This window comes from Metarhizium acridum (assembly GCF_019434415.1).
Source record: "Metarhizium acridum strain ARSEF 324 chromosome Unknown scaffold_320, whole genome shotgun sequence".
Taxonomy (NCBI): domain Eukaryota; kingdom Fungi; phylum Ascomycota; class Sordariomycetes; order Hypocreales; family Clavicipitaceae; genus Metarhizium; species Metarhizium acridum.
The window spans coordinates 308,301-334,456 of NW_027094027.1; the positions used below are offsets into that span (position 1 = coordinate 308,301).

General features: G+C 49.9%; 7 protein-coding genes across 7 annotated transcripts; 3 read left to right on the forward strand and 4 right to left on the reverse strand.

The window, feature by feature from the left end:
• Positions 1–1,670: 1,670 nt before the first annotated feature.
• Positions 1,671–2,537, forward strand: J3458_014388 (uncharacterized protein; the record flags this gene model as incomplete). The annotated part of the gene is made up of 3 exons (XM_066120528.1): positions 1,671–1,993; positions 2,055–2,112; positions 2,376–2,537. The coding sequence occupies 3 exons, from the start codon at positions 1,671–1,673 to the stop codon at positions 2,535–2,537; spliced, it is 543 nt and encodes a 180-aa protein (XP_065974361.1).
• Positions 2,538–5,444: 2,907 nt separating this feature from the next.
• On the reverse strand, positions 5,445–5,944 carry J3458_014389 (uncharacterized protein; the record flags this gene model as incomplete). Its single annotated transcript, XM_066120529.1, has 2 exons — positions 5,445–5,741; positions 5,804–5,944. The coding sequence occupies 2 exons, from the start codon at positions 5,942–5,944 to the stop codon at positions 5,445–5,447; spliced, it is 438 nt and encodes a 145-aa protein (XP_065974362.1).
• A 290-nt stretch (positions 5,945–6,234) lies between these two features.
• J3458_014390 (uncharacterized protein) lies at positions 6,235–6,537 on the reverse strand (the record flags this gene model as incomplete). The annotated part of the gene is made up of 1 exon (XM_066120530.1): positions 6,235–6,537. The coding sequence occupies one exon, from the start codon at positions 6,535–6,537 to the stop codon at positions 6,235–6,237; it is 303 nt and encodes a 100-aa protein (XP_065974363.1).
• A 2,012-nt stretch (positions 6,538–8,549) lies between these two features.
• On the reverse strand, positions 8,550–12,375 carry J3458_014392 (uncharacterized protein). The gene is made up of 3 exons (XM_007809358.2): positions 12,070–12,375; positions 11,957–12,011; positions 8,550–11,901 (listed from the first exon to the last, which is right to left on the reverse strand). Exons 1-3 carry the CDS (start codon positions 12,165–12,167, stop codon positions 10,465–10,467), a joined length of 1,590 nt encoding a protein of 529 aa, XP_007807549.1. The 5' UTR covers positions 12,168–12,375; the 3' UTR covers positions 8,550–10,464.
• Positions 9,011–10,279, forward strand: J3458_014391 (uncharacterized protein; the record flags this gene model as incomplete). The annotated part of the gene is made up of 2 exons (XM_007809357.2): positions 9,011–9,515; positions 9,594–10,279. 2 exons carry the CDS (start codon positions 9,011–9,013, stop codon positions 10,277–10,279), a joined length of 1,191 nt encoding a protein of 396 aa, XP_007807548.2.
• Positions 12,376–12,616: 241 nt separating the features above from the next.
• Positions 12,617–15,662, forward strand: MCM2_1 (MCM DNA helicase complex subunit). The gene is made up of 3 exons (XM_007809359.2): positions 12,617–12,713; positions 12,769–15,124; positions 15,187–15,662. The coding sequence occupies exons 1-3, from the start codon at positions 12,709–12,711 to the stop codon at positions 15,427–15,429; spliced, it is 2,604 nt and encodes an 867-aa protein (XP_007807550.2). The 5' UTR covers positions 12,617–12,708; the 3' UTR covers positions 15,430–15,662.
• An 8,599-nt stretch (positions 15,663–24,261) lies between these two features.
• Positions 24,262–25,795, reverse strand: FPS1_2 (glycerol channel; the record flags this gene model as incomplete). The annotated part of the gene is made up of 3 exons (XM_066120531.1): positions 24,262–24,786; positions 24,881–25,427; positions 25,509–25,795. 3 exons carry the CDS (start codon positions 25,793–25,795, stop codon positions 24,601–24,603), a joined length of 1,020 nt encoding a protein of 339 aa, XP_065974364.1. The 3' UTR covers positions 24,262–24,600.
• Between the last annotated feature and the right edge of the window lie 361 nt (positions 25,796–26,156).

A 26,156-nucleotide genomic window follows, 5' to 3' on the forward strand; every position in this document is an offset into this window, starting at 1 on the left:
ATAAGATTTAACCGGCAGATTGGTCCTGCATATAAGGGGCGCTGCCTCTCCAAGCAACGCCAAGGCTAAGCCGAAAAGTGAGGCTTCAAGGTGGTATTGCATTTTGATGTTCCCAAACAACACATCGACGCCCAGGCTTCCACCATCGAAACGGGGCAACCTGCCTTCTTTTAATTGGAAGCAAGTCAAATTTTCTGAAAGTTTTCATCCCGCAGTGTGTGGGTAAGTTAGCTCATACTAGGATGTCCCGCGAAGGGTGTTAACCGCCACCAGTGCCGAGGCGAATATCATGACAGTGACTTTGGGTCTGCCGCCGATACTGGCCATGAGGCCAATTTGATTTTCACAGATGGCATGTAAGGGCTGCTTCAGGCAAGGCGGTGACAATGATGTTGTGTTTCCCAATCCTACCTAATGCAGACACGCTATTATCATGGGGGGACACATATTCAGCTACACGCGCACCTCATCAATGCAGGGCTGAGGAGCAAGGAACGCGATGCTTACCGAAATATCCATCCTCCACTGTAGTCGGCATTCGAAAGGCACCTTGGTCGGACTGCAGCGTTGAATTATGAACCAAGCGGATGAGGCTGGCCTGGGGCTCTGTACTGCAGCAAGAGAGCCAACTAACACTGCGTCAAGAAGACCAGTGCCTTTTGGAACACACGTTCCGTCCTTCAAGGTCAGGGGTGCTAATTTCTCTGCGGCGTCACTTGGCGCGAACATTAGCACACCATGTTTTTGCCTAGCGTCTTCCTTTGAGCACGGGAGGCATTGCAGACTTTACGCAGAATGGGTGGATTGAGTCGTTGGTTTTCGACAATGAGGCTGTCCATCTTTTCCAGATGCTGGAGTAAGGACTTGACCAGTATGTCTTCTCCGACCCGACCATAGGTCTTCAGTGTATCATCGATCTCGTCTCTGAGCAGGGGAACCCTCTCGAGATGAGTGATGATGTCAAAGAGCACGTTAGCCGCCGCCGTGGCCTTTGTGTGGGTATGCTTGCGAGGTTGAAGATGCACTGCCGCGCAGCCATTTCCTCCAACGAGCCCTCATTGCCCACCGCGTTGTCAACCATCCACTCAAAGAGCGTTCCCTCTCCCACTCTTCCTCCTGCCTGGGCCTCTTCCTCGCGCTTAAGCATGTACTTGCTGACGACCTCGGTGCCGATGTCGATCTGCTTTTATACTCGCCATCATGCTGGTATCAAGGGCTTGACTAAAAAGTCCATCCATGGCGGGAACATGGGCATGGCGAAGCCCGCCAGGAACAGATCCATGGAGACGTTAAACGTTAGGTCCAGCCACGTAGGGTCCCTGCAGATTAGGTCTCCCATGAAGACTTTGGCAGACATGCGGGCGACAAGTTTTTGCATCGTATGTTAGATGTCGATTTTGGTGCACTCGTTGGGCTTGGGTACGCCTACCTGCCAGGCGTCTGCCAAATCGACGTATTTAGATTCTTCGGGGTTCAACTTTTTGGTCAACACGGTGACATGCAGGTCGGAATTGTGAATTACGGAAGCCCATGGCCAGCTTCGGAACAGCTTCTGCCTACCTAGTTAGTAAGTACCAGACGCCGAGGGCAGAGTGAGGCTCGCATTGTAAATTTCGGTATGGTATCATCCTCGATACCAGAGACCTTCTAACGCAATAATAGGAATCATAATGATATTCGATGTCAAAACAGTTGAGAACAGTAAGATCTGGCTCGAGGGGTTATTCTTCAATGTCTCTCAGCTCAAAAGGCTTCTAAAGATAGCTGCTGATTTTGCTGCTGCTGCCGAAAACGAGGCCGATATCTCGGTTACGTACACACTTGGGCCAACCGGCGGTGCGGTAAATCTTGTGTATAACAAACCTATCAATCGTCCAAAGATTTTTTATCCCTTTTACGCAATTCCCCATAAATTCATGATGAAATCGACCCTGGCAACATGGGTACACTACCATGACGCCGTGTCTGCCTTGAATCCCTTTGGCTCACTAAGGTGAATGGCTTATTTCGATGTCTCGGCTCGTTTGTTCTCTGACTCATTTGGATGTCTTCAGGATAGCCAGAACGACTTATGACCGGAAGTGGGACCAGACGACGCCGCTGGACCATTATGTACGCTTCCAAAAACTTTCACCAACGTCCGAAGCCGTCTCAACGCAAGCTTGTATTTTGCTCCTCAGATATTCAGCAAATCTGCCGTGGCAGCGACATCAGCACAGGGGGGGAGTCCGCTTGTACTTTCGCAAGATACCCATTGCTCTATGTGCACGTTCGAGATGGAGTCAAAGTAGTCGTTCTTTCCATGTGCTAATATTTAGTTTTGCTAGTTCTATCATGGTGACATGGACAAACCACAATTATAACAAGCAACACAGACTTTGCTGCGCCTTGGAGATGGAATCACCGCGTCGGGAGGACGGATCGGTACTGATTTGAAGCTTCGCTACAAGAATGACGCCGGGTCTAATCAAGATGTGCTGGGATCCCATGATTCCCTAGAACGAATGAGATCTGTTAGCCAAGTTTACGGCCCGTAACAGGTGTTTCAGCACCTACAGAACGGAGGCTTCCTGTTAAGCGAAGCACGATAAGATTGAGGTTCGTCTCTGAGCCACGTTTACTACATGGCGTAAGATCGGGTTCAAAGGGCGGATGTGGCAAACGTGAGAGTGTTAGGATGTGATGATCATGAGAGGTATGATGCTCTCTCATCTCATGCCGCGTCTTCCCCACTCTGTAGAACCTAAACCCTTGACACAGAGTTTATTCAAAATTGCATGCAGTTGCTTTGTGTCGTGTTATGTTGAATTCTCATCGTGCCCTAATACATAAAGCCTGGATGTTGTGATGCCTGTGGAAAAAAAAGGACTCTTGGACATCTTGTACGATCGTGTCAAATTAGCAATAACAATAGACAAAAGTTACTGTCTTGAGGTCTGAATAAAAGGTGTCAGAGAAAGTGCAGTTAAATAACCATACAAATCTCCTCCGGTACCGATTGGACAAGGATAACGCCGGGGAGCCATAATTCGGGGGATTTCTTGATATGGAAATTCGATGCCGGGATATGGAAGAGAAAGAGGGGGGGAGGCCGGATAGAATACCAATGCAGTGCCACCCGAATAGTGATCGCCTCTGCTCGCATCCAACCAAGCTGATCTGGATCCTTAGAGAACTATTCCTGGTCAATTTGCCTTGACGAGCGCAAGTTTTCCTTCATAGGCGATATCCCATCCTCCACATATGGACACCAATACCCCTGTGATAGAGGCATACTGGCGGTGAACTGGTGCTTTTGTCATAACGACGAAAACCGAAGCCAGAGAACTAGCTCGTGACCAGCTGCAGAAGGCATCCCGGGCGAGTGATTGGTCCCGATGATGCTGGGTATGAAGACAAGGTTTGTCGTAAATGGTATGTCGGGTCTCACTCGTGGCCAGTTCTCCTCACGGTCCCTACTGGGACTATGAGTTTCTGCGCTCACATCCTTCCAATGCTTGCTTTGGTGGATGGATGGTGTCGTCTTTAGCGGCTCTTCCATTCTAAATTCAATATCCATGGAGTGTGTCCCCTGATTTCTACTGTCAAGAGACTCCTTCAGACACATTGGTTGTCGTTGACTTTGGTTGCAGACTTTTAATTCTACCCTCAACAGGTCTGCCACCGGTAGGACTCCAGCAGCAGCCTACGTATGTCTGAATAGCCATGAAGAGGTTGAGAAGGCCCTGATCGTCAAAATCTCGGGGTCAAGGTTCGCCATTCGATCAGCAGGCCAAAAATGCAAACGCGGGGTTCAGAAGCGTTAGCACCAAGGAGTTGGGTATCGTCCTGGACTTGCGTGGACTAAAATCAAAATTTCTGGATTGCAAAACCAACATCTCTCGTATGGGAGCAGGCAACAACCGGTCCGAGACGTTCACCTGGCCCCAAGACCAGAATTCGTCAGTGATAGGCTCTCGAGAAAGCCGAGTTGGTCTCTCTGGGTTTCTCCTTGGCGGTAGAGTTGACGTTGTTCTATTAATATGCCACGGTTAGTTGACTACAGCCAGCTAACTTTATCTAGACTGGCCAGGGCATCTTCTCCAGCTCCTTTAGGTTGGACGCAGATGACGTCAAGAACTTTGAGGCAAGCGGTACAGCCAGACCCTAAAGCTCTCAAGTTTGGCAGTAATTTTTTGGAGCCACTAGGTCGCCCTTGTGAACGGAACTATCGTCCATGTAAACGCAGAAAAAAACTCGAATCTCTATCTTGCGCTCAAGGGCGGAGACTCCAACTTTGGCTTGAAGCCCGCTTCCTCTGCGCGGGAGACAATCTCACCGATCAATGCGCGGCAAGCCTCCCTCTCATGAGGGTTCAGTACAGCATCAACATATACGACCCTTCTCATTACATGAACGTGTTGGACGCATTCGACATGGTCCCGGAGTCAATGGAACAGGATCCCAAGATGGACTGTTTATTAATGTCCGACGAGACTCCATCGCCGTTAGCATTTTCAATGTGTCTGGCTGGTCGAGCTTCCAGCCGCCTTTGATCCCATCGTCAAACTAGGCAGCCAGTTTGATTGGAGCGGCTGTGCCTACGTCCAAGGGCACCTTCTCTGCCCTGAATGAGATCTTTGAGGAGTGGGCTCACAAGGAGCAGGACTTGGAGTAGGTCGAAAGCATCCCTCTTGGCCAGGTTTCACCGTGCTTTGTGAATTTACGCCAAAGCAGGCATGCTTATCTCACTATGACGACCAAAGCCTCGCAAGAACTATACCACCAAGGTTATCAAATCTGGAATGATATTGTTGACCGGCTTCCCCGTACCGTCGGTTTGCATTGGTCTTTCCAACCCCTGACTCAAGCGGCCGTAATGGCTGGGAGGAATGGCGGCGGCAACTTTTTAGGACTGGAAAAAGTGCCGTAGTCCTGTGTGCTCGCCAATTCTTGTAGCACCGGTAGTAATATATGTCGGACTAATGTCGCTCTTCTTGGCTGGATTTAAGCTTGTGACTGGAAGCAGGACCAAAACGATGAGGCTGTGCGGAACGCTTGAGACGCAGCTCTGCAGCGATCCAAGAAGCTGGCCGTCAATTGTGAGCTTCTTTTGGATCTTTTGCTTCCCACGTTCGCTGGCGCGTCCCAGAATGCGCTCACCGGTTTTGGCGCAGAGAATGTCCAGAAGTTGCAGCATGTATCGCGCCGTTATGATCCCGAAGGAGTGTGTTTCAAAAGCTACAGGATAGGGGTTCGTTGCGGCGAGATATATGACAAACTCTGTTTATGTCACCCTCCTGATGTTGATAGGCTATCTTGCTTGGGTTTATTTAGCTCACCTATTCCATAGGGATTACTTGATTTCACTACACTGGTGAGTTTTGTGTAACCATCATGGGTTTTCTTCAGCTTCCACCAGTTGGCCCGTGTAACATTCTTGTCAACTTGTCGTCATTTTCCAACTATTTGACAGTATCCCAGATGCCATCCAGCGCTGCAGCTAAATCTTCCGACAGTAGGCCTCTCCTAGTTGCTGCCACGTTTTGCTTGACTTGAGAGAGCTTGCTTGCGCCGAAAATGATGCCATCTCGAGGCTCAAGTTTGGAATGGAAGGCAAACCAGCGCAGCGCCACCTCTGTCTTTGGGATAGCGTGCGGCTCTAGCATCCTGTCTAGCGAGCGGATAGCCTCGTGACACTTGTCCTTGTCATGGCGTCGAGCGTCCGTCGACATGATATTACTGTCGGCAAAGCGCGTCCTCTGGTTTGGCCCGACGTGAGTGCACCGTGCAGGAAGTCGCTGGCATGCGGGCTGTGTGCCACAAACTGCATGCCATGCGTGCGGACGACGACATCGAGCCCTGGTACTTCGGGTCGGCGGTCGATGAGATTATACAAGCCTTGGTACACGGTCGGCTTCACATAGCCCTCGTGCTCACAGATGTCGATGAAGTCGGCAAGCATGTCGACTGAAAGTTACAAACCACTAGCTGCAACGAGAATCAGCCACTAGGCTGATTTTGTTGTCTCCTTTTGCTCCTCCAGGATTTCAAAAGCTTTCCCTGTCAAACATGCCCGCTCTATACTGCGCATCAAAGCCTACATCCGCTGCATGAGGATAGAAGACTGGATGTGTTGGCCGTCCGCTAGCCGAATCGTCTCACGGCTCTCTGCAGCAGACTTGGCGATTTTTTCGGGTTCCAAAGTGCCCTCGAAGCCAGTCATGCTAATCATTACCGTGTCGATAGCGAATCCTAGTTGTGCTGCTCGACTTGTCCAAGGAGACGCTGCGAAGCGCCAATGTCTGTAGGTGGATATAATACAACCGTGTCCAGCCGGCTTACACCCGCCTCCTTGAGGGTTTTCAGGAGCTCTTTCACGGCCTCCTCGCCGACAAATCCATTGCCGAGGCCGCCGCAGCCGAATATCAGCTCTGGGGCTCCGGGGAAGGCCATGGTTGTCAGCGGTCGCGGTCCTGGTCTGCCGATGCGGTGAAGCGAAGATATGAGGTGTTTATGCGAGCGTTCGGATTTTCGCTGAGCGAAAAAGAAGCACATGGACCAATTTGAGGTCAGTGAGGTGGGTGAGCAGTGAAAATCAGTTGTCTCGATATGGGGGGCCAGCGCCATAGACAGACGGTAGACCAACCAGAGCCCGAAACAACATGCATGTACACAGCTGTGGTCATCGAGACTCGTCAGATTTCATGTCAGCTCAAGATTGCATCGTGTACGGACCGTGCTGTAGCTTCCGGCCGGGGCTCGGGATTGGGCCGACTGGATGTTCCCGTTCGCATTTCTCGTGCCGACAGTCTGCTTTTGAGCGGCCGCATTTGGGGGCATGGTTGCGGCAAATGAACAGGCCGAGATGAAGGACGGGTTTGCAGTATCTGGACTCAATAACTCCATCATGTCTCAGTTGGAGATGGCCCAGCAAACAACTCCTGATGGTTCTCTTAAAGGAGAAAAACCGGGGTTCGACCTATAATGTCAAAGATATAGTTCGAAGAATTGGACAGGATGATCAGCTAAACCGTAGAAAGTTTCCGGTTACTACCTCATGGTCTCGTCTTTTTTTGCACTTGAATAATTTCGCGTACCCTATCTTGGATCACCGTGACGCCGTCAGAGGTCATACAGAGAAAGAGAGCCAACACGTGCACACTCATAAGCTGTGTATCCGGGTCGGGCATAGGCCACTATTACTGCGTCTTTTTACTCCATGACCCATGGGTTAAACCCAATTACCACTCTGACAGACGCCCCTGGCCATCCAGTGGCCCTCCTGCGAACAATGTCGGTAAATGGTGGCTTCACTCGGAAATAAGATCGCCAAAATAAGGAAAGATAACAATGGATGGCCTCCAAGGGGCTATCAATCATCCACATCAGTGCTCTGATGGTCAGATCGGATCTCTCACTATGCTTGGTCTAAATCTAATTCCGGAGCCTATTGACGAAAGGGTATGTTAACACCGCAAGGACGATATCTGTCTAATAAAAATATTGAATTAGGTTCTCGATGGCTAAGACGGACCTGCTAGCAGTGGAAGTTCAAGGCAGGCTATTCCGATGGCCGGCCGGACGAAAAGCGCGGATTGTAGTGGGCTGAGGCAGGACAACTTGGAACTTCACGCCATGGCCAAATACGAAATCAAGAGTTCTTGTACCGGTGTCTGAGTATCAGGCATAGAGAAACCATTGAACGGTGGCAGAATTATGTTCAGTCATACACTGCGGGCAAGCTTGGCCAGTCCACCGGACCGAGCACTGGCGATATCTGGTATTGCTGAAGCCCCCAGACGAAATTAAGAAAGGAATATGAAGCTGTCATCTTGAACTCCAACTTCCAGAGCGGGATTACTCGTCAAATATGCAGGAGCGAGGCTCGGCATAGACCAGCGCCATATTAAGTTGTACCAGGGCCCTTCGTGGTCTTGGGTCTCGGTAAATGGATCCATACTTTATCCGTATCAGGACTTGCAGGGCCCCGCCGGGGGGAAGAAAGGGGGGGGCAAAGACTGTGCGGCAAAGATCAAGGGCTGTTGTGCTGATCTGATGAACGATTCTGCGCCTTAGAGTGGTATTCGTCAAGGGTCTCGAAGATTGTAGCTCAGGGCAACAACCACGTCCGCGGTAATCTCCAAGGCAAATGAGCAGGCGTTGTTAACGGAGACATGGAAGCAGTAGGAAGCAGTGCTTTTCGGGTCGAGCGGCTCCAAATCGGTTCCACGTTGTATTGAATATCTCGACGCCGATGAGGATGAAAAAGCGTCCACGGTATTGGAGACAAGGGGTGGTATGTATCAATTGACGCTAGAAGGCCCCCGTCTTCTGTTCTTGACGAGTGCTAGGGTCCCATCGGGGTACGAGGCGCTATGGGCTGTTGACGTGTCTGGTTGCATTCGTCCTTCGATGGCCCTGAAATTGGCTGCATTGGGAGATGCTCGGCCGATGAGGTTGCGGCCCCAGGATTTACATCCGGACCCCTGAAAAAGAATAGTGGGGCTGTTTCCGTCCCCAGCATTTGACATGTAGTTACATATACTTGACATTGGAATATTGATCAATTTAAATATATGTATTTAAATGGCGTCTGGTCCTGGCACCAGTCGACAGGTGTTGTGTTTGTCGCTGGGACCAGCGCCACCTGGCCGCGCCTTGACCCAACCCCATCGCATCAAGAACATCGACACAAATAAAACAAGCGGCCGAACGCGTTAGAAGAAACAGGAAAAAAAAACCCTTTGCTGCACATGGTTCGGAACCATAGTGCATGACGGCGCGATGCATGTGCGTGACTGACAAGTTGCAGCACGGATTATCGCTCCCTCCGCTAGTCGTCGCTCACCATAGCCTCCTCGCTCGTCGTCTTGCCTCTTGACCAGGACTCACGACTTCAACAATCCCCCGAGGCTCCCAGCCACCAGAGTGACCGGACCACCCAGACAGGGTCTGGTTGCACCATCCACAATCCGCCTGGACCCAAACCTCCAAACTAAACCAAGCCAGGCCGAAGCCGCTCTCCACCATGACTTTTGCTGTGAAGCTGGCCGCTGGCCTGCCCGTCGCGACGAACGCCACGGCCCAACATCAACCTCCTCAACCGCAGCAACAGCCGCAACAGCCGCAGCAACAGCAATCGCAGCAGCTTCAGCCTCAGCCCCAGCAGCCGCAGACCTCATCACAGCAGTACCAACAGCACCAGTACGCGTCGCAGCCCCAGCAAGTCCAAGTCCAAGTCCGCTCGCCGCAGTACCAGCAGCCGCAGCATCACCAGCAGCAGCTCGCCATGAACGGCATCAACGGCAACATGGGCGGCGCGCCTCCCATGCCCGCCGGCCCAACACCCGCCGGCCACCAAGCCGAGCTGAACTACATCTACGGCATGGTCGAGGAGCTGAGCCGCCAGCTCGCAGACAACCGCAGGGTGACGGAAGACATTGTCAACGGCCTGGGCAAAGTGCGCAGCAAAGCCAAGAACCAGAACCTATCCAACGACGAGTTAATAGCCTCTGCGGCATCCGATCTCCAAGGTGGACACCAACGATCCCCCAACCCCCCTGCCCAAAAAAACGAGTGAGTCAACCAGCTAACCTGCGGTATCGGGGCAGCCGATTCCCAAAATCTCGACACTCTCGTGTCCATTCTCTCCGAGTCCCTCGAAAAGGCCAACTTTAGCCGCGATGCCAACGCGGCGCTGCTGACGCAGTACGCCAACGTGCTGGCCCTCATGCTCAAGCAGTTCCACGACTACAAGGCCAAGCACGTGGCCGACGTGGCCGCCTGGCACCGCTCGTACAGGGTGCAGCTCGACGAGGCGCGGCAGGAGAACAGCCGTCTACGCGAGCAGATTTGGGAGATGCAGACGCATGCGAGCCGCGCCAACGAAAACCTGCGCCTGTTCCGCAGGAAGTACGACGAGGATGCGAAGCGGTGGGATAAGAGGGTCGAGGGCACAAGCATGCGGCAGGAACTGCGCTTCTGGAAGAGAATGGCCATGCCGGAGTTGGACGACGACGACTCGTACTGGAGCGGCGATGACGATATCATTGACGAGGCTGAGAAAGAGAGGCTCCGCGACCTGGAGCAGAGGGCTGCGCAGGAGCAGCTGATGGAGGGCCAGATGGACGAGGATGCTGGCGAGGCCCAGATGCAGAGCGAACACGCGCAGATGGGTATGCATGCAGGCGTCATGGGCGGCATCGCCATGCAGAGGGATGAGTCGGCGAGGGCGATGCCGGTGCCGCCTCCGAGGCCGTTGAGTGCGGCGTCGAGTACCGGGTCGACGGGGCGCTAGAGAAAGAATCACGACGAGACGGATGAATACCCCCTTTTTATGTATATTTACAATTGCATGGCTGGTTGTCAACATTCTTGCCTGTGGTTTCGCCCTTGTAGCGCCTAAATCACCATATTGTACAAGACTAGATTCGATGCCATTTGTCATGCCGTCTGCATCTGACTTCCAAAAAACGCTTCAAACTAATATCCGCTCTGCTCACGCCTCCCATCGCTACCCTCCTCCCCATCTTTCACATCGACCGCCGCCTGTCCGGCTTCTTTGATATCTTGCTCATCACCACGCAGCTTCGCAAAGTATGCCTTGATATCCTCCGCCCCAACTGCCTTGCCGCTCTCAGCAAACTGCTGGAAAAACGGCTTGAGCTGCTCCTTGAGGTGGTTATATGCCATGACGCCTTCGATGGCTCTGACGCGATCTACGTTCCGCAGGGCGCTTTCGCCTCGCTCAAGGAGACTGCCGCTGCCGTGGGTGGAGCCGCCGTGCTCTGAGGCGCCGTCTTCCGAGATAGGAGGCTCGTAGACCTCTTCTTCTTCGAGGAGTTGCGGGTGGGCGTTGATGATGCGATAGCAGTCTGTGCAGCGGCACAGCTGGTCCCGGAATCCTTCTTTGAAGAAGAGCGAGAATTGACCCGTTGGTGCGGCGGGCAGGTTTCGAAGCTTACATCCTAACGGCGTGTTGCCTGTCTGGGTGGCTTCTTGAGCAGATGTCGTGTTGTCTTTGTTGGGTTCGGTTTTAGAATCTGGGCTTTCCTCGTCGCTCTTAACACGCTTGGTTTCCGCAGATTCTTCAACATCGTCGTTAGCCTTGCGTTTTCTGGAACTAGGCTCTTCTTCTGTTTTGACTTCCGGTTCGGTTTCGTGGCGCTCGGCCTGGCTGAGGAAAATGGCTGGTAGAAATCCTGAAGTGCCAGCATAGCGCTTGATCCAAGGATGAGCGTCTACACACTTGTAGCACAGGAAGCCCTCAAAGTCGTCCTCGTCAGGGAAGCCGGGAGGCATGGGCGGTTCGTCCTCGTCGTCGAGCACGGCCACATCCGCATTGTTAGCTGGGGCGTCTGGTTGATCTTCGTTGCCTTCTGAGATGGTGGCCAAGGCGCTGCCGTCGGTTGCACTGCCTGATGATTTTCTCTTGACACCTTCCATCTTTTCGAACCACTTGGGGCCCATGCCTACCAGACAGCCGGGATGGTACCAGTCCTCGCCGCAGCCTCCGGATTCGTGGGTACCTAGTCCCAGGCACTGAAACATGGTGCCCTTTTGCTGAAACGGATCATAATCGCATTCGCATCCGCAAAAGATGTTGCGAAAGTTCTTGTTGTATTTGTTGTTGACGTCGGGTTCTTCTGAATGAACGTTGCCTTTGGTGTTGGTTGCTTCGTTGGTTCGGAGTGTGCATGGACTTGTCGCCGGGATTCTTTTGGTACCGCAGTCGCATGTAAAGTTTCGTTTCTGGAAAATTTCCACAAGTGTGTGTTCACCGTGGCATTGAACCGAGCAAGCATAGCATACGCCTGCTGGCTTCCACTCGGCTAGGTCGGCTGTGGCAGGATTGCATGTAAGGCAGGCAAAGACGTTTTGTCGAAGCGGTCCAAGAATCTTAGTGCAGCTGTCAATGCTCTGCTACTGTCAGTGATGGGCGAAGGGGCTGTAGTAGTATTGACTGGTGACGAACATAGGGAAGCGCTTCACGGGCATCAGCCTCAAGGAGCTCCTGGTTGCGAAGGAAGCTGCGGAGAGAATTAGATAAGCTCACACGGATGCTTCGACATGCGTATTTGAACTTACTCGGCTGCCGTCTGCGAATCATCCGAGGCTTGTGATTGCTGGGAAAAGCTATTGCTGCGTGCTGGTGCAGCCTTCCCTTGGGGAGAATGAGTCGACATTGTGATGGGAGCGTTTGCGTACAAATAAAGCAAATACAAGTAGAGCTGTTGGTCTGCGACAGTTATGACGACGTAAATGAGTAGAAATTTCCAATTCTTGCTGGCATTCAGACTAGATTTTGATGAATCTGAAGCTGATGGCGTCCGTCTGAGTGTGTGACGGCGAAGGCTGTTGCGGCCTGATAGTGGGCAGTGGGCAGCTGGTGACAGGCGTCTAGCGACAAAATAACGCGATGCGGTTTTGCGCCGCAAAGTGACAGACGATAAGGAGCTTATTTTTGTCAGCACCCTGGCTTGTGCAACCACTTTGCGCGTGATCTAATTTGGTCTAGCGCCTGAACCACTTAACGCGTGAGACGCGTCTCGAAAACGCGACATTGGATGGGATGCATGCCAGGATCCCTTTCGTCCCACATCTCAGCTCCAATTTATCATTCATCACTCCTATCCGACGACATTCGCTGCGCCAATCTATCTTCTTCCTGTCTGTCCGCTCTGCACATTCTACCGGACTGAACTTGGCGAGTAGAACACCGAGGCCATGAGGTTGGTTCTTCTCCTATCCATTATTCGCAACAAATTTGGACTAACAGCAGGACAGTTCCCCTCTCCACGATAGCTCGACCTCGCGCGACCGTGACACCCGTCCACGATCGAACCGAAAACGCTCACGAACCGGTGGTGATGATGCCACCTCCTCTGTCGGGGCAGGATCAAGCCCCATGCCCTCATCTCCACCCGCCCCTTTTAATATTGAGCACGGCGTCGAAGACGACGATGATGTCGAAGAGGAGGTCGAAATTCAAGATGATATTGACGACATCGATGAAATGGCTGATGACGATGTTGATCTTTTCCGCGAGGGTTTTGAAGCAGATTACAGATCGCGCGAGGATGATGCCTATGAGGGAATGGGCCTTGACGACGAGGGTGAATTCGACGACATGGATCTGGGCTCCAGACGGAGGCTGGAAGCACAGCTGAATCGACGAGACAGGGAGGTTGCTCGTCGACAGCGTATTCCGGCGGCTTTCCTCCCCGGTGATGATGACGATGGTGAAATTGATCTTACTGCGCAACCTCGCCGACGTCGCCACCACTATGATGAGGACCCTGACGATGCTATGGATGCCGACATTGTGGACGAGGAACTTTCACTTGAAGCGCTCGGCGATGTCAAGGCTGCTAATCTGACTGAGTGGGTTTCGCAACCTCCGGTCCAGAGAACTGTCAAGCGTGAATTCAAAGCATTCCTCACCTCCTATACAGATGCTTCAGGCTCGTCTGTTTACGGTAACCGCATTCGTACTCTGGGTGAAATCAACGCCGAGTCACTCGAGGTCTCCTATGAACACTTGTCCGAAAGCAAGGCCATCTTGGCTTACTTCTTGGCAAATGCTCCTTCGGAAATGCTGAAGCTCTTTGACGAGGTTGCCATGGATGTAGTTCTCCTGCATTACCCAGATTATGAGCGCATCCACTCGGAAATCCACGTACGCATCTTTGACCTGCCTGTGCACTACACCCTTCGCCAATTGCGTCAATCGCACCTAAACTGTCTTGTTCGCGTTAGCGGTGTTGTAACTCGACGAAGTGGTGTCTTTCCTCAGCTCAAGTATGTCAAATTTGACTGCACCAAGTGTGGTATTACCCTTGGACCATTCCAGCAAGAGTCCAACGTCGAAGTTAAAATCACCTACTGCCAGAGCTGTCAGTCTCGAGGCCCCTTTACACTGAACTCGGAAAAAACTGTGTATCGAAACTATCAGAAGTTGACCCTGCAGGAGTCTCCTGGTACAGTCCCGGCTGGTCGCTTGCCTCGAACTCGCGAAGTCATCTTACTGTGGGATCTTATTGACAAGGCCAAGCCTGGCGAGGAGATTGAAGTAACTGGCATCTACCGCAACAACTACGATGCACAACTCAACAACAGAAATGGTTTCCCTGTCTTTGCCACCATCTTGGAAGCAAACAACGTCATTAAGGCACACGATCAGCTTGCGGGATTCCGCATGACGGAAGAAGATGAGCACGAAATTCGCAAGCTGTCACGAGACCCCAACATTGTAGACAAGATCATCAACTCCATGGCCCCCAGCATTTATGGCCACACCGATATCAAGACTGCCGTAGCTCTGTCACTGTTTGGTGGTGTAGCTAAGACGACAAAGGGACAACACCATGTCCGCGGCGACATCAACGTCCTTCTTCTTGGCGACCCTGGTACCGCCAAGTCTCAGGTGCTCAAGTACGTTGAAAAGACAGCACACAGAGCTGTGTTTGCAACTGGTCAAGGTGCCAGTGCCGTCGGTTTGACAGCCAGTGTGCGCCGTGATCCTTTGACCAGCGAATGGACCCTCGAAGGCGGTGCCTTGGTGTTGGCCGACCGTGGTACTTGCTTGATCGACGAATTTGACAAGATGAATGACCAAGATCGGACATCTATCCACGAAGCCATGGAGCAGCAGACCATCTCCATCTCCAAGGCTGGTATTGTGACAACACTACAGGCGCGATGCGGAATCATTGCGGCCGCCAATCCTCCAGCCGGCCGCTACAACTCTACCCTGCCCTTCTCACAAAACGTCAACCTCACTGAGCCCATTCTGTCACGTTTCGATATTTTGTGTGTCGTGAGGGATACCGTCGAGCCCGAGGAGGACGAACGACTAGCTCGGTTTATTGTTGGATCTCACAGCCGCAGCCACACTCTTAGCCAACCGACCCAGGACTCGATGCAAGTTGAACAATCTTCCCTCCTGGCCGAGACCCAAGGGACATCTGCTTCGTCAACAAAGAAGGAGGGTGATATTCCGCAAGCCCTGCTTCGCAAGTACATCCTGTACGCCCGGGAGCGATGCCACCCTAAGCTGTACCACATGGACGAGGACAAGGTCGCTCGATTATTTGCCGACATGCGAAGAGAATCGCTTGCCACTGGCGCTTACCCCATCACCGTATGCTCTCACATATCTTTCTCCTCATAAAAATTCGAGTTGTGCTAACATGCCACCCGCAGGTCCGTCATCTGGAAGCCATCATTCGTATCAGCGAAGCCTTCTGCAGGATGCGCCTGTCAGAGTACTGCTCCACGCAGGACATTGACCGTGCCATTGCCGTTACAGTGGAAAGCTTTGTCGGCAGCCAGAAGCTCAGCTGCAAAAAGGCTCTGTCTCGTGCGTTTGCCAAGTACACCCTTACAAGACCGGGCGCCAGTCAGAGAAGAGGGGCGCAGAGGCGCGCGGCTACTGCTTTGGGCTAAACAAGAATAATCAGTTGACGTTACAGATGTGATGACCGGGTGTTTGGGCTTTATGGTCAATTGGTTGCCCGGTGAATTTAGGGAGTTACCTGTATGGCTTAAGAAGTTTAGACGGATGTATATGGATTGCTTTGCAGGAACGGTACGCTGGCGCCGGGGCGTGGTATCTACGATAGTTGCATAATGAACAAAGGTCAAAGTCTAGCAACGGCACATGCGGTGTCTTGATTTGCATAACTCGTCGCCCGTGTTGTAAGTCGGAACAAGGTTCAAAATGGCATGTGCATCCGGAAATTTTCATCAATTTCCGGCTTGTCAACGTAAAATTAACTACCTAGGTAGTTTTTACTAGTATATCAGCTTGGTAACGTAACTATGTACCCTTGAAAATATTTTAGCGCTTTGCGCTCTGAGTGTTTCGAATGCGCTATTGCGGATAGCAATTCGTATTGGCTTGTCGTACGGAGGTGAGATAATGCTGCGAGGGCTAGTATTTTCGACATGAACTGACTGGAAATAACGGAATCTTCCTCCGGCGATGTCATTTTACCGAGAAGGAGCCTTGGAGGACTTAGCACTCAGAGATTATTTTTTTTTTTCGGAGGAAAAACAAATGATGCAGCACTCATCCTTTTGGCAAGTAGCGCTGCATGAAATTGGAGGCTGTCACACAGACCTAGTGGTAGAAGCCATTAGAAGGTCACGATAGTTACACAATTTAAGGGTTACAAGACCTAGTTAGAGCTCAATGGCCTGATCTTCTGCTTTTTACAAATACTAGGACACGCGGTAGCTGATGCCTCCAACGTCGACTCCCTGCCTCGCCCCAATCAGCGCAACTTGCCCATTAGCCTCAATTCTGCGAAGGATATCTGGTGGGAGTCCTCTCGCCATCAAAGAGGTACAAGACGCAAAGGTTGGACTCCGAGGAACGAGTGGAAAGCCCTCTACGGAATAGTCGTGCGAGATTGCAAAATGTGCGCATAGCCGTGACGTATTTGCCGAAAGGGACCATCGTCCGCACAAGCCTTCCAACGGCATATCTTTTCGCCTATCAAAGATGTGCCTGCCCTGCTCCCAATATGCCTTCTCTCATCTCATCCCTATCCGTCTTGCAGCTCCACTATCAACTCGGCAAACGTGGGCTGTCGTGTCAATGGCGGCTCCCTGTTGGTCGATTTCTCAGCCACATGGACGTCATCATCACCCTGGATCGAGTTGCAAGTCGATTAAGATCAAACCATGGCGAGTCGTGATGGGTAGAATAGACTCTGCAGCTGCAGGACACCATTCAAAGTAGGTCCCATGTGTCAATGACCCCCCGAACCCCGGCATGGAGAGGCGGGTTGGCTGTTTGGGTTGCACGGCCAGCGCATGGTGCCGCCAGAAGACAATTGATCTTCTCGATCGAGAGTCGTCCAATGAACACACTACTCTTAGAGACTTCTTCCTACCGCGAGATGTTTTCTAAATGCTCTGGGAGAGGGCCTGTGGCGGTCTTCACCTGAAAGTGGTAAAAACATCCAGGACCATTCTACACAGCTCCGTTTGGTCCAAATTGCCCAACAAATACATCGCCTTCCCAAGCTTGGGCTCCAGCTCTGGGCGTAGATGGCAAAATAGACATTTTGTGTCGCGGTGTCTTCTATGCTGGGCCAACAGGTAGTTAAATGGTCTGCTAACAAGGTGAGTGTTGGTTGCACACGCTCCTTGAAACAGGGCGCAATCCTACATCAATATATACCGGACATGTCAATTGTAACCCTGGGTAACCTGCCACTTTTGTTTCTCCTTCTTCATCCATCGTGGGGCGTGAAGAATGCTTACCCTGGTCTGAAGAATGCCAGCGCAAAACGATGGCAGACCCTGAGTCTACTTTACTGGATAGGAATCAACGATGCAAAACAACCTTTCATTACTTGCCACAACAAGAATTTCGGCACATCCAGAACACAAAAAGCCAGGGCAGATAAACTTTTTGGTCGAAAAGGTTTTGATGAGGTGTTTGGAAGGAACCTTGTCGAAGCATATGGGGCAGTTTCACTGGTCACCACTACCGTCTCGGAAGCCATAGCTGCTGTCTTCCATCTCATAGGTCATACAAGATATCTAACTTAGCCATTGTATGACGATTTCACGGCATATATAAAATATAGAATTCTTCAAGTGTAGACGCCGTCTCGCTGGCCTACCAGTTACCTGCTCTGAATGACGCATCTCTACACGTGTATGCACGTTACTTGCAATCTATCTACCCACATTACTCCTTCATGGCCATTGATCCAAATACAGCGCCAGCACCAGCCAGAAGCAAAACGGTAACAATACTAGCCCTACCCTATCCGACGTCGTGACCGGCTGGGCCTTGGTTTGGAAATTATCCGCACCCGAGCCAGCACTCGGGTCGCCAGTCGAGATACCCTCCGAGTCCGCTGTGGTAGGCGCCTTGTTAGCAACGTAGATAAGCTGCGACGAAACAGCTGCCAGAACACTCATTTCCTGTCCAGCCTCTATTATGCCATCATACTTGCCGCTCGCCCACTTGAATCCACACTGCCGCCCGTAGGCACCGCCGGTACATTGCTTAATGGTAGAGGCGACGGAAGTTTTCAGGACATCGTATACCAGCGGTGCATAAATCCCTTATATGTGACCATGTCAGTCGTGCAGGTAACTACGTTTTCGCAGCTGATTTCAACGGCGACCCCTCCGGGAAAGAGAGTCTTAAGACCGTAATCTTCAAGTTTAGTCACTCTGTCCGCCCACACTGTCTGGTCTGGTCGCGTTAGCATATAGAAGAACAGCAAGAAAGATAGGCGTCGGACTTGCAATACTGTACATGTAGGCCGCGCCGAGTGCAAAAACACCGTTATTATACGAGAATTCAGCCTTATTAATACCCGTACAATTGTCGCCGACGTTAGCTCCATCATAAATTACGCCCTCCATCCAGTTCCATGTGTTTTCTGCCTGGTGTGAGAAGGTCGTGCTACCCGTATACCAGTATAAGCTGGTAACAAGCCAAAGAAGCAGCCGTTAATAACAAAGGCTTTATAGTTATAACTATTATTCGTAAAGGGAATTTACCAGCGTGGGCCCCCTCCACATGTGCCGTCGTTTCTATTAGAGCTGGCTTGGGTTTTAAAAACGGTCCATTAGCGGGTTAGAAAATTTCATTTCTACAGCGGCCGTAGCACTCATGCCCTAAAAGCCTTAATCAGCATTGCCTAACAAGGCCGTCTGATGAAGGGGCATATATACGTCGTTCTGACCAACCTACCATAGCATCGCCTACTTCCACTTACAGTCTATGGGAGGTACATGAAGCTTAGTCCCAAGACAACTAAAGAACAACTAGTCATGTCCACCTACAAATAGCGGCTTTCTTTTTCTTTTTAAAATCTCGTTTGTTTATTTCGTAGCTTTCTCATCAAAACTCACCATACCGAACGTCCATCTACCGATAAGAGGACGATGCCGGAACTTTGCGGCCAAGTATAGTGAGGTGGCGTTTGGCTCAGCAACGAAACAAACGCACCATCGACTGGGACATCCGTTTGCTAGCTGGGAGGCACAATCTCATGATTGAAGAGCAGCGTTTTATCCACCGCGCGCCATCTGTTGCGCACGTCTCTCATAAAACATTCAGTAGACAGGGCTGAGCCTTCCCACCACGCTAATCGACTTTACCAGGCTATGAATTCGGTTTGGCCAGGTTCGGGGATTATATCGGCCAAAAAGCAGCATAAACTACGGATAACATCAACATAAATCTTCGCTATCAAGTTGAAGTTTCTTTCTGCATGAACGCCGACCACCAACTTTCGTCTGGAATGGGGATAAATTATGTATCTACTAGGAACGGAGGAATAGAATTGTTCCTAGAGTAGCAAAGCACAGCCAAATGGCATGCGTGTGTCTTGCCCCTTACAGCGAAATATAGATGACATGGGGATTGCCATTGGCAATAAGCTGCGGTCCGCCGTATTATGAGCTCAAGTTACTCTGCTAAAAATATAGAAATTCGAGGTCTTGGTCATCCAATAACAGACGCAAAGATTGCGTTAAGGAAGGAGGTAATTAAAAAGGGACCTCAAAACCCCGTCGTCGCATGCCCCCTTCTAGATGGCCTCCAATCTGCGATTATGCACGTCTATTAATTATCTCTACGGCATTTTCGCACTCTCAAAGTCAGCAAAGCTCAGCATGATGACCAATAAATTGAGAGTCTATTACGATGACATGGGAAGCTCGGTCCACCACCCTTCCTGAGAGTAGATACCACTCTTCCATGTCGGCATTTATACAATAATTATACCCTTCGTGCCATATAAAGAGGAGAGTGCCATCGGGTCAAATGTTTAGCCGTTAGCAACCATGGGGTTGAGAGTTCGTAGCCACATCGTCACTTTCGTGCACTTACTCAAAGTCTGGTTTTCAAATTCTCAAGTAGCCCGTGTCTCTTCTCGCCTGATAGCTGAGAACAAATCAATTCGTTGTTGCCTTGGACGGCGTGACGATCTCGACGCAGCAGGTTTTATAGCGCTTGTCTGTTTGGATATATATCCCATCTTCCCCCGTGAATAACAACTAGCGCAGCATGAACTGAAAAGGCATAAAATCCAAGAAGCACAGTAGTAGTAGTAGGGCTGTCACGTAATCAAGACTACACTTAACAAACGTACGCATGATGTAAGATTTTAGCTACGCACATGGAGACATAGAGATTTCCATTTTGCCTGAAATTGTGTGCTAGTAGGTAAAGAGCGGAATTATACGAAACTAAATACCACAGAACAATTGCCCTGCAGATAGCAGCATAATCCTGTTACCTTTGAGGCAACGGCATATTGTGTTTGCGTAAGTGAGCGTTTTGATTCCAGATAATTCCCGTCACATAGCATCTTTCCATGAGCTGGTGATGGGTTGGCTCATGCAGCCCATTAGCAGCAGGCGCACCCGCCGCATTTTCTCTACATGCCATACGTGGTTAATATTGGATCTTGAAATTTGCACTCTTGTTGCGGTAAATTAAGACTTACATGCCAATAAGGACAGTTGCCACTCCACTTTTATTAACGATAAATCAGTGATTCAGTACAGTATATAGAAGTAAGGACCCAGAATTCCAACTCACATCGTTGCAGCAGGAAGGAGGTAGGCAAAGAGCAGCAGCAGCAGCCTCAGGTTCCTTCTCAAGATTTGGAAGGGCCATTGCTACAGCAGCAACGAGGATAGGGAAGACGCGGTATAGGATCATTGTAATGTTCGGGGAAGCGAAATTTACTAATGGTGGGTTGTTGGTGGGTTGATGCTTTCTTTCTTTGTTTGCCCTTGTTCTATTACGCCGGTCCTTGAGCTTCTTTTATAGTTGAGGGACCGCCTTTCGGTCACGCATAGCCAGCAGAACCGACGACAAACTAGTAAGAAGTGGCATCAAGATGACATAACATGCAATCCATCGAGCGAATAATCGGCCCCAGACGAGAGCTGCTGGCTCAGATCTTACCTATTGGCCGACCATGTATAGCGCCAAGACAAAGAACTCTTGAGTACTTCATGTTTCTATAGCCTTACATGCAGAATATTTCTTTATTAGGGTGGCACTGCAGATTTATATGGTTGAATTCATTACGTATGATTTTGACTATAACGACGATTTCGTACACCTCTTGCAGATACGAAACCGGCCAGAAACAAAAGTTTGGTAAGCCAACTAAACAACGATCGTCTTGTGACGAAGCATGAACAAGGCTGCGATTTGCATCTACACCATTCCGGAGCATCGGCTAGTACGACCAGACCCCGGAACTTCCAGGGGGGTCAGCCGATCAACCGATCGAAGTGGTCGGCGACTAAGATCGGCAATTAGAGGGTCGATTCGATTGTAATCCGGCTGAATTGATTATGGGGCTACTCTGGTCACTTTTGATATTATTTGCATTCATGCCATGTAACTTGGAATATTTCCAGAGACCAGCTGCAAGACCCGTCCGAAAGGTAGTTGTAATTGTCCATACTTGGCTGAATACCTAGGTAGAAGCACCACCAAGTACTCGCATTACCCGAACCCCAGGTAGATTCTGCATGAAGAGGAAAAGGAGGGTAGAGCTTTGCTGTTTCTAGCTCATGTTGCAGGTGGTCAGCTAGAAATAACGGGACGGGTCCTCGGAAAGTGACGTGTCGGACCCTCGCTGTTGCCGAGACGAGCAACTAATACGACAACTGGTAGTCTCGCCAGCCCCCTCCTTCTTCTTCTTGTTCCTCGAATCCTATTTAGAGCCAAGAACATTGCAGAGTGAATAAAGCACGGGTTTGGTACCCGGCATCTAAGAAAGACTGTATCCAAATGTACGTCGTCTCTGAACCACGGTCGCCTAGTTGTCGAGTAAGTGCATCGTAACGTTACGATGGCCCAGACGAACTGCCCTGCGATACACTCATTACCGTTTACTATGGTGCTGTTGGGGTTGGGAGTGTGAGATGCCCGCTTCTGCCGTAACAACACGGACGATGATACGTCATTCGGCAAGTTTTCAGGCAGACGAACCCTGTTATCGAGGACAAACTTAGAAATTACATTTAATTACACTTGCATATTAGATGCACTGTGATTTCTTCTGTTCTAACCCGGGGCCACCACCCTCGGTATTCGCTTTCCTTGTAACTAGCAAATTCCCTTGTCCCAAACGAAAATGAAGTCTAGATTTCTGTGATGAGTTGGAGAGTAAGAGCTACAGCTTGTCTATTAGTGCGCAGGTTAAGCGCTATTTGAATACGGTACAAGAAATAGCCGAAAATGCTCGCCGGAAAAATAAGCAAGTAAGTAGAGAAAAGCAATCGTAATTATCCTATAATAACTTTTATTAAGTGGGAAATATCTTAATTAAAGTAATATAGAAATACAATCCCTCCGCAATGAGGATAAACTAGCTCACAGTATTCATTTTTTAGCTAGCTCCACGGTCGGCTAGCGTGTCTGAAGCATCGCGATGCGTGCGCCGTGTACTCATAGTGTCTTGCGTGGTTAGTTACGGTTCCCTGGCCTAGGTACGGCCAAAATACAGTGTTACTGGATGCCCTCCATCTAGCCCGTTTTTTTTTTAATTTTTCTAAATAAGTTAATAGAATTATAATCACAGCGTCCTCTTATTTCCACTATATAGTGTGACCTAAAAGCCGGTCTTTCTCTAGCTTTATACTGTAAGTTTTCGTGTTGAGCAGATATTAAAAGAAAAATAAGGGTCTATCTTATTTCTTCAAAGCATGCAGTGCATATCGATACTGTAAGCCACGTACTCGAACTCTTCCAGATAAGCACAAACTTTGAACTTCAGGCTCTGCCTATCGGTCCACCCTATCTGCTTCTAATCAATGAACTGAGTGTCCTTATAGCCATCTGCATTCATGTTATTGATAATTCAGTTATTAGCAATTCGATATTGTAAATGAAGTCTTGCGCGCCGCTGGTTTTCGCGGCTTTAGATTAATGCGGAGAATTAACTATGATGGTCGGAACGGTAGCAGAAATCTTGTCGTATTTCAGCCTGCGTCCACGAGATTGTCATTTTCCGGCTTTGTGTCTGTAATCACCACTAGCGGAGCTGTCCAAGTCGGTGTATATCGCGGCTTACAATACTGCATTAATATGAACAATCAATACGACTTGACAAGCTATTCACTTTCCATTCGGGTCAAAATATTTGATGCGAAATCATGTTCCCTTCACCGCAGCGACGTTATTTGATGCAACCCAGTCGTCTCCTTAGTGTGGCCGACAGAGGCATCGGCTGCCCAGATTATATCGACGACAGATCGAAGGAGAAAGTGGAATACCCACGTGAGTGCCCATGATGTCGTCTCGCCAACAGCAAGCATCATTACGATGCATTAGACTTTGATTTCTGACGGAGACATATCGTTTTTGGACTCTATGTCGTTGGACTCAATCAATGCCTCAAGAATGCTAACTGTTGCTTGTTCCCCAGTGGCGAGAACTGCTTTGGACGACTCTGCAGACCCTTTGCTGTATACAGCCCATTCGCGATACATCGTGCTCCACGGCCTCATGACTGACGAAAACAGGAAAAAGAAAAAAAGTCCAAGAACGAGGAAGTAGTCCCCCACTTGCTTATTGAGGGAGCTACCTTCCGAGATGGAGTCAGGACCCCGATCAAACGCGCTGTAATGTTCAAATGGTCAGTTATGTCAGCTCGATAGCTGAACTCGGCCAGGTTTTCGTTATTCTCATCGATAATCTTCTCCAAATATCGAAATGGTTGCTATTCTCGTGACGGCGAATGAAAGGCTCCATGTTGGTAAGATAGCCGTAGTTTGAGCACCTCCTGCTTCGGGGCAGCTTGGGGAGATGTTTCTACGACACGATAACTTTAACACCTCTGTCATGAAAAATATCAAAAGATTCTTCTGTTCAAAGGTTATATGAGCCTAAATGCGTGCGGTTATCCTGGGGTTGCAAGTTGCAGACCGCAAGTGACTTGAAGGCATAGACATCGCCGTGCCTTAAAGAGTCCTTCCCAACTTGCAAAGCGACCTCGCTGGGTAAGTTGTTAATGTTTAATACGGGTTGATGTTAGTCACGCAAGGAGAGGTCCTGGAATAATTCCCGGTGGTGACAGGGGGAGAATGTATTTCTGCCGCCCGGAAAGCCATAGGAACAAAATCAGAGCGATAAGAGACACGCTACATTCCCTTTGGTAGGCAGCCATCCGAAACAACTTGGCTCACAGAAAGCCCAGCACTTCGTAATTCGCACTTTTGATACACAATGACAACAGGGCAAGTTTGAAAGCTGTAAATTATTTACTGTAGCCGCTACTGGCAAGATTCCGGTCTGACAATGCTCGATAAGAAACAAGTATCCCATACGTACAATTATCGGCTCATATAATAGCCGTCAAAAGAGAAAAGTATTTTCAAAAAAAAAAAAAGAAATAAGAAAAAGAAAAATACCCAATTCGACCCAACCCAAAATAACCCTTACGCCGATAGAATACTAGCCCTTCTGAGATGACATCGTTTTCTGGTCCCTCCGCTTGCCATTGCAATTCCGTATTTTTGCACAAACTGTTCCGTGTTTGCTTTTTGCTCATTTCTCGTCGCAGGCATTCAATGTCATTTATAGAAATTAAAAAAGTATGAATGCTTCACCTAGACCTGGGAATGGTGCGTCTTGTTCTTGCATGCGGCCGAACACGTTGAACAATTAAATCGAGGCTTGAGAAACCGGCCAAAACCAAAATAGGGGGAGTTGATAGGCGATTCACCAGTGTAGATAAATACGTCGTAGAGAAAACCACCGGTCAGACAGCCTAAGAAGGGGGCAACTATAGGTATCTATAATTCAGCTGTTAGTCTTTATGATGCTGCTTTTCCGTGCAATGACCAATGTTATTACGAGACGCAAGAGACAGGAAGCAAAAGAACATACCCAGAAGTAATAGCCGCCAGCGGAAAAGACTTCAGGGCCGTAACCAGCCATGTAGGTGACTAGTCGGGGGCCAAAGTCACGGGCGAGGTTAATCGCATAACCAGTCTGCCAGCCAAAGCCAGCGCCAATGCCATGAACAAGAAAGAAGAGGCCTAGGGGCTTGAGGGGGCCAGCACCAAAATTGTTGAACTCATCAGACAGTGCAAAAATAATAAACTGGAGAATTGAGCTAGCGAGGAATTCATCAAAGAACATGTTGGTACGTGTTATAAAAGCACCAGCAGGGTAAGTAGCAAAGAGGTCGGCAGTAGCATGAGGGCCAGTGACGGTGCGAACGCCAACGCCGCCTTCAAATTCATCAATGGCGACGCGGTAGTTGCCATATACAATAGCAGCGGCCACTATACCACCAAGTGTCTGGGCTAGAGCGTAGATTGGGAATTTTCGCCAAGGGTGGCCGCGGAAGACACAGCTTGCTAAAGTAACAGCCGGGTTGATGTGGCCGCCAGACTTGCCGCTGACGTACGACCCGAGCATAACACCGGTACTATACATCTCATACTGTTAGCTAAACCATTGCCGTAAATTTGTTTCAGTACGCTATTAGCAAAGGAATCTCAAGACGTACCCCCAGCCCCATAGGATACTCTGATACTCGCCCTTTACGCCCTTGGAAAGGGCGCTCTGTGCAGTAGCGCCTAAGCCGAATAAAACGAGAATCATGGTACCAAAGAACTCAGAAAAGGCATCCTGCCAGATGGTTCGAATTCTAGGCCATTGAAGCTGTTCCATGTTTGGACCTTTGGTGGATTCAGGGTGATAAATAGAGTCTTCAACACCAAGCTTAAGGGTAGGCACAGACGTATTGAAGAAAATATCTGACCCCAAGTTCTGGGCCGCTGAGGGGGTAGCCATGACTACTCCGTGAGTAGGACAAGACGAGACAAGATAGAACCGAGCTAGTCGAAGATGAATAAGAAATGGCGGAGGCGGTTTAGTTGAAGACGTCAGAAAAGTGCAGAACCTCTGTATCACTAGGCCAGATCACTCAAGGACAAAGTGGGAACCAAGGACGAGAAAATGAGCACTCCACGTCTTGGGACGGAAAAAAAGGCTAGAAGACTCGCTGTTCTCTTAGCTTCTTGTACTAATAGCAGATGTACTTCATCCGTAGACAGAGAAGGGAATATCAGAGACAGAGGAGGTTCAAGCTGAATGGGCCGGCGTCAATGTGCCTCTTATTCTCTACTCCCTTGAGCCCATTTTAATAGGCGTT